Genomic DNA, 13,871 nt, shown 5'->3' on the forward strand with positions numbered 1-13,871 from the left:
AAGAAGTTCAGTAACTTGCCTAGGGCCACATGGCTAGGAAGTGGCAGCTTCCTACGTGGAGTGGGACTAATGAAGTTGGGAGACAGACCAGAGAGAAAACAAGTTCTTCCAGAAAAACTATAAACTAAAGAGGAAAAAGAAGATAAAGGATGACTCAGGGCACTGGTGTTAATGTAACAGCAAGAGAGAAAACAGAAATGGCCAAGCTGGGGAGAGGTAAGGAGGGAAAAGCAGCTAGTTGCCCAGAAGCAAATGGGCTGAGTTTCTGTGGTCAGAGAGGGGCAGGAGCACCCCTGCCACAGGGCAGGGTGGGAAGAGGGACTGAGGAGGTGAAGGAGACGATTCCTGGACAGTGTACTCAACCTTGAAGCCCAGAAGCGTAGTCTTGGGCCCGGGAAGGAAAGGGGCCTACCTCTTCAGGAAACCCAGGGCTGGAGGCCAACCTGGAGATGGACCACTAGTCCACTTGACCAAAAGGAGGCAGACTTCCAAGGCTGGGTTTCTGGGCTTTAACAAAGGAATCAAGAGGGCCCTGAAGGACCTCTGTAAGACTTCAGGGGGATGTTCAACTATTGGGAACCATGGGGCAGGAAGATGGAACCCCCTCAAGTTCCCCAGGACTGCAGAAAGGACCCCAGGTCTGCCTTCCTGTGGACTGGGCCACTAACGGGGAAAGAGTCATGGGTCAGAGAAGAGGGGAAAGATGGGGAAGGCTGCAACTGTAGGAAAAGAGCCTTTCCTTCCCTCCCACCCCCCCCCTTTTTTTTTGGCCTTGTGTCATAGTAAGAGGAAGAAAGTCAAAGCCTGGTACAGACAGCAGCTGGTTTGATGGACTGTTCCTGTGATGAGGTTATCTGCTGCTGGGGTGGGGCGGGGGGCTTTTGTCACCAGCCCTGTTCCACATTCCTGCACAGACAACTAGTACCTTCCCCTAACCTGCTTTGTGGCTCCAGGAGGGATACCTAGACCTGCCTGACTCTCAGGGGACTCCTATCACTCCCACCAAACTGGGGGATTGGCAAAGGCAGGAGCACATCTCCTCACTCCTCAGCCCACTGTGGGTCCTACGGTGCATGCTCAAGGTTGTAGGCGTTAGCTATTTGTGAGAGAAAGGCTCAGGTCAGACCACTTCTCCAAGGCCCCAGTTTATGGAGTGGTATGGCTTTCTGCCTCGTTCACTGTTGAAAGCCAGGAAGCTCACAAGGACAGTCACTTGCATAGACAGAAGAGGGAAACCAGGCACTTTACCTAACATCCTGTAGTCATCCCGGGCTTTCCTGGCTCGGAAAAACGCCTGGATCTTCACAATGGAGTTAACCTGTCATGAATGCAGATGGAAAAAGCACTGTTGGTGGCCCCTCCCTGGTCTCATGGATAAAGGTGGGGTATGGGGACAAGGGGAGCAGAATGAGACTCACATTCTTCTGGAAGTAGCCCAGACGCTTCCGGTATCGCCTCCGAGCTGCCCACATCCGGGCCCAAGCCTGGATCTGGAGGCAGAGACAGACTGACTCAGAGCTCCAGGCTCAGGGCCCTCCCTTAGACCCAGGCCAATTCAGCCTTCTCCAGAGGTCATGGGAGGTGAGAAGACTACAAATGGTTTTCAGAGGGTCCTTTAAGAGAGCCAGGAACCCACCCAAAGCATGGGAGCTACCTTGATTACAGCATCTGTGTTCGCTCTTAAATACTGCAACCGTTCCAGGTAAATCTTCCGCTGTCTGTAACCACGCCAATGAGCCTGCCGATCAGAAGGGGGAGAAAGATGACTCCAGCTGGTCCCGATTGCCCTGAAAAGCTTGTGGGAAAAGCTTCGTTCTGGACTCTCCAGAAAAGGGTGGTGGGGAGGCAGGAAAGGAGAATGGAGAGGCAAATTTGGCTCTGTCCTCAAAGAACTGCCAACTTCATGGGGAAGACTAAACATCTGCATGTAGCCATTCGAGCCCTCTGCCACACTCCCTGGACCCAGCAAACACATACTCTCGCACACAAACTCTGACGCATGCACTATGCAATCAAACATACATTCATAGCCAACACCTCCTCACAGAAACAAGTGTTAAGACACAAGCTTTTTAAAAAGATATTAGTAAAACATACACTTACTGACTTCACCACAGCACGTACCATATCCCCTACAACATACTCATCCACCCATAAAACCACTACCCATAGGACTCCCCTGGTGGTCCAGGAGTTAGGAATTTGCCTTGCAATGCAGGGAATGTGGGTTTGATCCCTGGTCAGGCAACTAACATCTCACATGCCATGGAGCAACTAAGCCTTCGTGCTACAACTAGACAGTCTGTGATCCGCAATGAAAGACCCTGCATGACACAGCAAAGATCCTGCGTGCTGCAATTAAGATCCAATGCAGCCAAATAGATACATATTTAAAAAAAACTACCCCCACACCATCACACAATCCAAAGTCTGGAGACGTGCATGGTGCAATGGCTGGAAAGTGTGTGCAGGCACAGAGCTGTGTGCCCACCATCTCTGCCAACGGCCATCTGGGCCTCAGGTCGTTCGTGTTCTCATAACTCACACTTCTCTTTACAGCTCTACCACTTAGCTGCGAACCTCAGCTCTAAGCAAATCTTCCCTCCAGGGTCTCCAGTGGTTCAGCTGTCAGGCTGACGGCCCTTCCTCGCTGACCAGTCTGCTGCAAAGGCGTCTAAACGACCCTCTCCTCAATGGTCACACTGGCTTCGGTCTCTAAGACACAAATCTCATGACTCCCTTCTGTTTTGGTGTCCTTCCTGTGGGCTTTTCCCCTTTCACCCCAAGCTTGCGTGAATTTTCCCAAAACACTACTCGGACCATGCTTCTCATAGCTCCAGTTTCCAGGAAATCTCAACCATCTGACCTCACACTCCTATCTGACTGTCTACTGGTCCCTACTTCCTTAAGAAGTCTAGCCACCTCAGACATTCCACTTTCTTTCAAACATGCTTTATGATCTGCTGCCCCAAACCTTTGTCTATCTATGCCCTTAGCCCAGCCCTATCTCTACCTACTGAAACCTGTCTTCAGGGCACTAATCATTACACTTCTCCTGGGCACTCAGACCCTGGAGGACACTCTGCCACTGATGATGTCATGGTTTAGTGTGTTAGGTGCATTGACTTTCAGGGACTTCCCTGGTGGTCCAGTGGTTAAGACTCTGTGCTTCCAGTGCAGGGGGTTACGTGTTCAATGCCCGGTCCAGGAATAAAGATCCCAGATGCCACGTGGCACAGGCAAAGCATTTTTAAAAAGAGCAGCCCCTTTCAGCCAACTGCTCTCCCAGCCTTTCCTAAAGCCAACTCTCCTGGGCAGGCTTTCCCTCTAAGACTTACACCGTCCTTCTGTTGGGAAAGGATATAAAACAGGCAGCTTGGTCGCATGGTACCAGCTGTCTATTTTGGAGCCTAGAGGCCAGGGAGCCCCAAGTCTATGTCCTTTCTCAGCACTCCTTCCCCTCCCACTCCAGGTACTGCCTGACATACTGTTAGTTGTTACAGGGAAAGGCAGAGGGGTCTCCTCTCTGCTCTGACCACCCACCCATCCCCACACGGCTTCTCCTTCAAGAGAGAAGGCCTCTCAGTCTGGATTGGTGAGAATTCAGGACCCTGACTGGAGTCCCGGCCAGGGTTAGAGCTCTCAGGAGACCCAAGCTGCTTCGTTTCTGACTCTCACTCTCCCTAGCTGGAGGGCAGGTGGCCTGGGGTAGACCCAGGCCAGAGTCCGCACAGCTCTAGGGTGGGTGGCAAACTCACCTTCTGACTCCGTCCCTTCTCCCACTGTTGGTGCGGCTTCTCTGCTCCTTAGCTGGTGTGAAATTCCAGGCTGCGTCCAGGAGGACTGATTCAGACACTAAATGCTGATGGCTAAGGTTCTGAGTTCTGGGATCAGTGCCCCCAAATTTAACATCTCATAACGACTTCACCAATAGAGCATGTCCCTGCACCAAGTGCTACATGTAATTTTCCTGCTTTACCCTCACAACCAGCATAAGGCAAGGAATCATCATGAATAAGGAAACTGAGGGCTGGAAAGGGCTCAGTAAGGTACCCAGAAGTTACAGGACCAGAATGCAAACTGCAGCCTCAGGGTCTAAAGCCTGCACTCTCGTGACCACGTATCCCACATCACCATTGAGGGCATTTGCCCGTCTCCATGCCTCTGGCTCCTTCAGGGTTCTCTGCTATTATTTTTGTGTCCTCACTACCACAACATCTAATACCCACTGTATTCCAGTTCCTGCAATGGAAGAGACATGAGCACACATCTGTGTCTCACACACCATCTCTCACCCTTGCCAATGCCAAGTGGTATCCTTTGCAGATACTGGGCATTTGGAGGTGTTCATTAAATAAAGTCTCTTTACACTGCCCACCTTGCCATGAGACCCTCCAGATCACATCTGCCTGAGGAGGCTTCTGTTTGCTCAGCTCCCACTGTTCCTGGCTTGGAAAGTGCCTCAGCCCAAGGCCTCGTGCCTGAGTGACTTATGGGTCGGTCTCAGAGGCCACACTGAACCACCCAAAGGCTGGAAGAATAAAAATGGAAAGGGCTGGCTGGAGAGAAAGGTAGAAGTTCTTTCCCTAAGGGATTCCATCCCTTTTCTGTTGAACAATCACCACTACCACCTCTTCACTACTCCCTCCTAGTCCTCCTGGTGTCTAAACCCTGATGTCGTGCTAAATCTTGTTCCACTCTCTCTGTGGGGAAGCTAAAAAGCAGCTCTCATACCCTCTGGATGGTGATGATGATAACAACAGTAACTAGCATTTGCCCATGTTCTTGCCTATCTGCCAGGTACTGTTTAAATGTACTTTAGATATCACCTCAGAATACCCTAGAAGAGGGGTGCTACAACTTTCAGATGACTAGTTTTCAGATGAGGAAACTGGGAGAGAGTAAGCAATTAGTTAACATGGTGGAGAGGGGATTCAAACCCAAGTAGTCTGGGCTCCAGCATCCATGCCCTTACTACTACTGCACAGAGGCCAAAAGACCACCCCGACTCCACTCAGCAAAGAGGAAGCAGGAGGAACCTCTGAACCTCAGGGAAGTCCAGCTCTGCCACCTCAGAAGGCCAGAGTCTGCTACCTGGATCTTGATGACTGCTGGAAGCCAGGTCCTCAGAAAGTGGGAACGTTCAGCAAACTTCTGCCGGACCAGGAAGCCGCGGAGGCGGGCCTGGAGCCGGATGATGAAGCCCACGTTGGCCTTCCAGAGCTGCTGGCGGTCACGGGCAGCGGTGACCTTGGTGACAGCTGACTGCAGAAGTAGAAGAAGAGAGGGCCTGTGGTGTCCTGGTGGGTGGGAGCCTCTCCCACAGGAAAGCTCCCATCCACAAGACCCCTCTCTCACAGGGGCTCCACCAACCTGGATCTCCTCCCGAGTTAGGTGGGAGGTGTTGAGGCGGCAGCCAGGGGGTCGCTCCCAGGTCCCCTGGAAGGTCTGCAGGTGAAAGTAGTAAGCAGTACCATCCTTCATGTCATGTTGAACCCAGAGTGCTGTATCTCCTAAGCAGAAGCCAAATAAGCAAAGAAGGCTCAGAGGAGGCGAGAGGTAGCTGAGGCCGGCCAAGAAGGGGAGAGGCAAGGTGAGGCCACTACCTGGGAGCTGCTTCTTTGCCATGGCATCTTCCAGGAGCCGCTGGTAGCCATCGGCACAGTCGGGAACCACTCCTCGGAGGCCCACAGCAGGGTTCCTTAATACCCGCTCTGTCTGGGCTGCTTTGCCCTCCTTGATGGCTTGGTTGATGGCAGCCACACCAAGAGCCACTAACAGGGGTATAGAGAGGAAGTGGTCAGTTTTTCCTTGAGCCCCTTCCACAGGCTCTGTCCTGTCTATTGTGAAGGAATCCAGAGAAGGAGGACTCAAAATCACGCTGTGTGATGGAAGGGACAAGGACATCCCAGGATGGACAGATGGAAAGAAGCAGCATGCAGCTGTGCTTAAAGGGAAAGGTAGCATTCAAGAAAGGCTTCCTGGAAGAAAGCAGTGTAGGGCTGGCCTGTTGTTTACTCACTAAGTCGTGTCCGACTCTTTTGCAACCCCATGGACTGTAGCCTATGACGCTCCTCTGTCTATGGAATTTCCAAGGTAAGAATACTAGAGTGGGTTGCCATTTCCTCCTCCAGGGGATTTTCCCAACCCAGGGATCAAACCTGTGTCCCCTGTATTTACAGGCGGATTCTTTACCACTGAGCCACCAGGGAAGGCAGGGCTGGACTGCTGCTGCTGCTGCTAAGTCGCTTCAGTTGTGTCTGACTCTGTGCGACCCCATAGATGGCAGCCCACCAGGCTCCGCCGTCCCTGGGATTCTCCAGGCAAGAACACTGGAGTGGGTTGGCATTTCCTTCTCCAATGCATGAAAGTGAAAAGTGAAAGTGAAGTCGCTCAGTCATGTCCGACCCTCAGCGACCCCATGGACTGCAGCCTACCAGGCTCCTCCGTCCATGGGAGTTTCCAGGCAAGAGTACTGGAGTGGGGTGCCATTGCCTTCTCCAGGGCTGGACTAGGGCTTGGTAAAAGGAAGACTTATACAGAAGTTCTGGGGCAAGACATGGTCAGAGACACCACAGGACAGTTTCATAGGAGGAGAATAAAGTCCAAGAAGTGGGGGGAATTGATGTAGCCCTTGCCTTCCAGTCACTAACAGACATACCGATGGATTCCAGACACTGAGAACTAACATCATCAGCATCCCACACAAGAACGCCAGTGTCTGTGCTGACTTGGCCTTTACTTTTCCTCAAAGCCAACCCCTCTTTGCCAACTTTGAGACTAAACATTCTCTAACCAGAGCTAATTGTTGAAACCCAAACTCAAGCTACCAGTAGAAAACGGGATGGATTTCTGGCCCCCACCTGTTTCACATGCTCACACTGCAGGGGGAAAGTGCACACAGGAAGGCACAGAAGGAGGCAGTGGGTGGACCAGGCGCTCTCGACTCCAGAGGATTTCCTGCCAGCTGACTGCTAGGAAATCTATCCTATGGTCAAAGCAGCAACCCTCCTGCTCTCTTTCTGGCCTGCCTCCCCAAATCAGTTGAAATGAAGAAGGAGGTGACTGGGGAGGCTACCTGACTGTCTGGGCTCCCACTGAGCCCAATCTCCTCGCCTCCCGCAAACCTTCTCCCCTCCAGTACTGCCCCCCACCTCCACCCCGGCCCGTTTACTTCTCTGAGCTGCATGAGTGTCCTGGTTGGCTCTGACCACTTCCTGGCGGATCTCTTCCAGCCACAGCACAGCTTCAGGATCCCCTGTCACCTGATAAATTGAGAACAATGGGATATGATGAGAGCTCAGGCTGGTCTCCCCAGGTTCCCAAGCCCAGGTGCCCAGGGGAACCAAACTGCAGGCTGACTTGGGGAGCCATAGGGATAAGCAGTCTCTGTGCCCCTCTGCCCACCCTGCATGGGCACAGCCTTGTGGCTCCCTTGGATTGCTGCCAGGCTCACAGGGTTCTTTCCACCCTGCTTTCAGGCCATGCGTCAACTCGGGTGGGCCGTAGCACCCCAGAACCCTCTGAAACCTTCAGCATCCACCACGCTCTCAATAGTTCCCTTTCCTGCCCTTGTGCCCTAGCCATGTCCAGGGAGAGCCCACATCGGAGGGTGATGGGCTCTCCCCACTCCTCCTTCTTGTTCCCTTATGCCTCAACGCACAGCTTCTCAGGCCAATGCTGACCCTGACCTCCACCATCCCCTTCCTCCCCAGGCTCCTCTGCCGCACAGGCCAAAGGAGCCTGTGCCCGTCTCACCGTCAGGCTTATTCCCTCCCTAGATCTACGCAACCCCAACCCCAACCCCAGACTCTACTCCCTCCCCACTCTCCTCATTCATAGATGAACTTTCTGAACTAACATTTTATTGAGCCCCGGTGTTCCAGGCAGTGTTCTAAAGCACTTATGAACTAACATTTGTAAGGCACATAAGACGATATTTGGCACAGGGTGAGAACTTGATCAACGTTAGCTGGTGTCCCTGTCATATTATTTCACTTAAACCCTACATCTCTGAGGTAAGTTTATTATTGTCACAAGCCTGTAGGTGAGGAAACTGAGGCCCAGAGAGGGTAAGTAACATGTGCAGGGTCAGATGCCAGCATCCAAACTCAGCTAGTCTGGCTCAGGACTAGCAGCCCTCAGCCACTCTTTATGCTGCCACCTACTCCGGCCATTACAGGCTCAAAACCCTGCCACATTCATCAGCTCACTTGGTTTTTTACCCCCATTCCAGTAGGGAGGTAGGACCAGGGCATGCAGTGTTTTACAGATGTATAAGGAGAGCTCAGGGACGTTATGGATTTGCTGTGAGTCACATGGTCACTGAGCATCAGAGCAGGGAATGCAGCCTGGTTCTCAGCCCCCCAGATCTGTGCTCTTCCCACACATAAGGTACCCACAGGACACTCTGTGCTGTCAACTGGAGCTCTGCCCTCCTTCCCCAAGGGCAGATCAGAACCCCCCTGCCTCCCACCCCCAGAAGGGACCATGCCCATCAGACTGGCTTTCCAGGGTGCATACTGGGCGCAGCTCTACGCACAGGAGATATTCTTCCTGTGCTGGTGAGCCCCCCAGCCAGCCCAAACCTCACCTGGGCCTTCCGCCTTTTGGCCGCCACGAGGAGGAGATGGTACCGAGGGGCGATGGGAAGGCTGATATCATCCAGGCTGGCAGCAGGAAGCAGAAGGGAGGAGAGGGTCTTCTCGGGGTTGTCCTGATCCAGAGCCTCATTGATGAGGCTGACCGCAAGGACCTCTGGGAAAGGGAGATTGAGGTGGGCGGAGGGCACAGGCTTATGGCTAAAGGATGGGGCTGTCCGAGTTGGGCCGTCATCCCCCTGTCCTGGACTCCACTCACGATCAGTCTCTTCCTGGACCTGGGCGTTGACCTGGCTCACTGCAGCCTGTAGGTCATTCCAGCTCAGGAAGGCCCCATCCACTCCACGCGTCTGCCGCAGCTTCACCAGAGCATCAAAGTACCTGGCAGCCAGGTGAGTGAGGATGAGGGGAGAGCGTGTGCATCACCAGCCAGAGGCCAGGGGAAACTTCGGGACTTTCCGCGCTTGACCTCCAGGACATCACATTCTCCTGGTTCTCATCTTACCTCACAGGTTGTCCTTTCTGAGTCTCCTCTGCTAGTTCCTCCTTCACCTCTAAGCACAGAGCATCCCAAGACTCAGTCTTCAAGCCTTTCTCTCTCCATGCTCACATTCTAAGTGATCTCACCTAATCTCATGGCCTGAAGCACCGTATGCTAGTGATTCCCCAGAGCACACCTACCACCCATTCATAAATGCCAGCTGCCTGCTCAGCATCTCCACATGAATATCTGACACTCACCTCCAGCTGAATTCACATCTGAACTCCTGATTCCCCCACGTGCTCTGCATCTTCCACAGTCTTTTCCATCTCGGCAAATATTCACTCCAACTTCTCAGGCCAAAAATCTTGAAGTCACCCCTGACTCTCTCTCACATTCCATATCCACCACATAACCAAATCCTGTCAGTTCAGCTTTCAGAATATATCCAAAATATGGCTCCTTTTCACCACGTCCACTGCCACGGCCCTAGGCCAAGCCTCCATCATCTCTTGCCTGGATTACTCCAATAGACATTTAACAGATCTCCTTGCTTTTCCCTTCTAACCTATAGTCGAGAGTCTTGGCACAGCAGCCAGAGTGATCCTGTTAAAAGTAGATCGCGTCACCTCCCTCCTCACTCAGATTCCTCCTATGGCTTCCTTCTCACCTGGAGTAAAAGCCAGAGGCCTATGTGGTCCGGTCTCTGAGACCTCACCTCCCATTACTGTCCTCCCCTCCTTCCACCCCACCTCGTGGTCTCCCAGTGTTCTCTGAACACACCAAGGACACTTCTTTTTCAGAGTCTGTGCTACAGATAGCTCATGGCAATCCCTTATGCCATTTAGGTCTCTCTTAAAATGACACTCTTACCATAGAGGCCTTCTCTAACCATGCCATGTAGCAGACACAAACCACGCTTACCAGGGCCACATCCTTTATCCTCTCCGCCCTGTTTTATTTATCACCACGTATGCTGTGCTTAGTCGCTTAGTCGTCTTTTTTGCGATCCCATGAGCTGCAGCCCGCCAGGCTCCTCTGTCCATGGGATTCTCCAGGCAAAAATACTGGAGCGGGTTGCCATGCCCTCCTCCAGGGGATCTTCCCAATCCAGGAACCAAACCCAGGTCTCCCCAGTTACAGGAGGCTTCTTTACCGACTGAGCCACCAGGGAAGCCCATTTATCACCATAGCTCTTCTGATCATTTAACGTATTTGTTTTTCGCCTCTCTTCCCCTGCTAGCACAGAGTCAGATGACAGCAGGATCTGTGTTTTGTTCGCAACTGTCCCCAGCACCTAGATCAGTATCTGGCACGTGAGTGGGTACTCAAATATTAGCAATGAAATACTAAATAAATGGAGGGAAGGGGAATGACTGTAAACCCAACCACTCCCAGAAGAAACAGGTCAGGGAACTGCAAAAAGACCCAGAGAGCGGGCCTGGGCACAGGAACAGGACATCATGCAGAAGGCTAGCCTCCGAGCACAAGAACTTGGAGTCTTGGCTACACTCTCTCCATCACCCACCCTCTCCCTCAGTATGCGGCTACGCCTTTCTTACCGCTGAGCGTTCTCCCCGTCCACCTCGGCCAGGCCCGTGGCGGGGTTCACCAGGTTGCTCCAGAAGCCGCTAGCATCCTTGGCCTCCAGAGCCCGGTTGATCAGGACCACGGCTGAGAGCATCTCCACAGCCACAAAGAGTTCCTCCTGGGCCAGCTCCTGCAACACAGGGAGGGCTGAGTCTCCACGGGCTGGTGAAGGGCTGGGGGCCCAGCTGCCCTCCTGCCCCCAAGCCTCTCCCACATCCCAGAGCCTACATCTCAAAACCCTTATGGCCTAATCCACTCACGAATAATTAAACTTAATAATGCTTACTACGTATTCAATGTATAAGTACTTTGTGCACACTATCACTTAATTTTTCTAACAAGCCAAAGAGGTAAGTACCACTGATATTCCCATTTCACAGATGAGACTATAGTAAAGTAATATAAGACAAACCTAACTGCCAGACACCAGAGCCCACACTCAACCAGTGAGTTCTACCGGTCCCTATCACCCACTAAGAACTGCAGTCAGCCCTGGGCACACAGAGAGGAAGAAAAGGTAGGCCAGGCCCCTCTGTGCTATACCACACACCGAAGGGCCCCTTTCCCGCCCAGTCTTCACCCTGTGCTTGGCCCTGTCTGGAGCACCCTTCCTGTCCTCTACAAACAGAATGCTGCAAATAATAATAATAATGGCTAAAACTTTTATGCCAGGTTCATTTCTAAGCACAGATGTTAACTCATTTAATCCTTACAACAATCCTATGAGATAAACATATTATTGTTCCAATTTTATACATGAATTGAGAGGCACAGGAGGTACATAGTTGGCTCAAGGTCACATAGCTGGGAAGTGGCAGAGCTGAAATTTAACTTAGGCAGTCTGGCTCTAAAGTCCACATTAGTCGCTGTATTTTACTTCTTAGGACTTAGTTTTTGCTTCCTTGTCATAGACTTCCTCACATTCACTGAGACCATCCCCTTCCCAGGTGCTGTGCCTGGACCTGAGGCTCTGTAAATGCCTGCTGTGGGGGAGGATTCCCTGTTGAGTCTCCTCTCTTCCAAGACTTCCCAGGTTTACCCCAAGCTCTGCCTGCTCCATTCTCCTTCTGTGCAACTGTCTTCCATTCACATCATCTACACCTTCCTCCCTGTCTCTGCTTGGATCCTCGGATCCAAGGAGGATCTGACTTCTCCAGCAGGCTGGCAAGGCCCTATCACTTCACTGTCAGAGAAGCTGTACAGACGAGGGGAGGCGGGATAGCAGAGTGGTACAAAGCATAGGCTTCAAGTACACTCGGCTTTGCATACACTCCCAGCACTGCCAGCTATAGCCGTTTGGGGCAAATTACTTAACCTCAGCATCTGTTTCTTCATCTCTAAAATGGAAATAATACTTATCCTATAGGGTTCCTTTAGCATTAAATGAGTGTTTAAAGCAGCGTTTACTCAAACGTATTCGCCATTATAACATACCCAGGATGGCAGGGATGGCAGCCCACCTCCACCCCTAGTCGCTTGCCAGCATTTAACAGTGCTCTCCTGGGTGCTCTGAACTGACTACGCTGATCCCTCCAGCTGCTTGGGGATCTGAGAGCTGGACCCTCACTTCTAGGGCTTACCCCCTGCTGCTGCTGCTGGAGCACTGCCAGCTCCTGCTGGTACACAGCCGAGGCAGAGGGGTACACTGGAGGCAGCTGGGCTTCTGGGCACATCAGCTCCTTCACAGTGTCAGCTGCCACTCCCCTCCGGAGAGCTCTGTTGATCCTCTGCACAGCCCGGAGCACTGCAGGGGAGGAGAGAGAGGCTGTGGAGGCTGGGCATCCAGTGCCATTTCCACTCTCCTAGCCAAATAGGTTCTGCTGGTAATCTCTGAGTGGAAATGGCTTTGAACCTCTGCTAGGTTCCAAATGTATTTCTAAATGTTCAGGAGGAAAAGGGGCTGGATCACTTTAAGAAGAGGTTCTGGAAGAAGCAATTTGTCAGGCCTAGAAGTTGAGTAGCTCAGCAGGTAACAAGGAGTGGCTGTCATAGCTGAGGTGAGTTCCTAAGGTGGTGAGTGCAAGACTGATAGGAGGTTGTGGAGCGCAGCTAAGATGAGGTTGGTCAAGAGGCTCCAGAGACCAAATCTTGATGACAGTGCAGAGGAATAAGGAACTAGCTTCAAGGCAGAGCCATTTGGGCTGCAAAGGGGCCATGGTGCATCAATGTAGTTTTAGTTTTCAAATGCTGGGGCTAATAAAATGCCAGGCAGATATGGGCACTGCCATCAAGGAGCACAAAATCTGCTGGAAAAAAATAAGGATACAGAATTACTACACGGCATTGCTGTCATTGCTGTGAAAGGTACTTCCCTTCCCCACTAGTATCCTGGCAGTGTGGGGGAGGAGAAACTTCAGGGGAGAGAGGAAGATTTCACAGAGGAGGAAGCTGTGAGGCAGCTCTGTGGGACATTTTCATCCAGTTTCTACCGGTGACAATGTGGGGGAACTGTAATCTAGAGGACAGAGGCCTGGCAGTGGGCAAGGCTGGGGCCATCAAGCAAGAACAAGTTGTCTGACCCGGCTAGGCTGGTGGGATGTGAAGAGAAGGGTAGGAGAGATATTCGGAAGGTCTCACATACCAGGAGGAGGAGGAAAAGGGACTCAAGTCTTGGAGAAATATGGAAGAACCCGTGAAGGTCTGAAGGTGCGCAACAAAGAAGATCAGATCAGATTTGTCAGATTACTCTGGCACGAGGAAAGAACTGAGAGATAAGGCAGGCCATTAGCCAAGAATGACCTGGGGGCTCCGCAGAGCCTGCCAGACAAAGGTGAAAGGTGACCGAGCAAGTCCAGGCAGAGGCAAGCATTCGCGCCAGGTATGCTGTCCACAGGCCTCTGCAGGACGCTGGGGGCTCTATTTTCCTTCACACTTGCTCTCCAGGTTGATCCCCTGGGAGGGAGACAATCACTAACTCACATTCTTTTACTAAAGAATTCTATCTGTATAGCATATTTTTAAGGGAAACTGAGCTGCATCACGAGTTTCTCTCTCATCTGGGCCATCACTGTATTTTGGAAGCCGAAGGAACCCAAGCAGGTTGAAACGGTCAAAATACAGGGCAAGTGCTTACAAGGAAACTGCCTGCCCCAGGAGTTCAGCCTGGTGCAGAACTGACTGTCATTATCTCCAAGGCTTTAATGAATTTAACTGTAGCATCCCTCTAGGGAGCCAAGAATAGGGCATACTAGGTGGCGGCC

At 52.0% G+C, this 13,871-nt stretch overlaps 1 protein-coding gene across 2 annotated transcripts in view; it reads right to left on the minus strand.

Annotated features, from left to right (window-relative positions):
- Positions 1-13,871, minus strand: part of IQGAP3 (IQ motif containing GTPase activating protein 3) — a 40,498-nt gene that overhangs the window by 13,716 nt on the left and 12,911 nt on the right. For both annotated transcript variants that reach the window (XM_042255548.2, XM_027976418.3), the window contains exons 12-22: positions 12,252-12,415; positions 10,644-10,801; positions 8,860-8,981; positions 8,594-8,757; positions 7,175-7,265; positions 5,607-5,774; positions 5,374-5,513; positions 5,095-5,265; positions 1,655-1,738; positions 1,419-1,490; positions 1,249-1,318 (exon numbers count right to left, since the gene is read on the minus strand). In XM_042255548.2, coding sequence (XP_042111482.1) covers positions 1,249-1,318; positions 1,419-1,490; positions 1,655-1,738; positions 5,095-5,265; positions 5,374-5,513; positions 5,607-5,774; positions 7,175-7,265; positions 8,594-8,757; positions 8,860-8,981; positions 10,644-10,801; positions 12,252-12,415 — 1,404 coding nt within the window. The remainder of the gene's footprint in view (positions 1-1,248; positions 1,319-1,418; positions 1,491-1,654; positions 1,739-5,094; positions 5,266-5,373; positions 5,514-5,606; positions 5,775-7,174; positions 7,266-8,593; positions 8,758-8,859; positions 8,982-10,643; positions 10,802-12,251; positions 12,416-13,871) is intronic.

This window comes from Ovis aries, chromosome 1 (genome assembly GCF_016772045.2).
Source record: "Ovis aries strain OAR_USU_Benz2616 breed Rambouillet chromosome 1, ARS-UI_Ramb_v3.0, whole genome shotgun sequence".
NCBI lineage: Eukaryota > Metazoa > Chordata > Mammalia > Artiodactyla > Bovidae > Ovis > Ovis aries.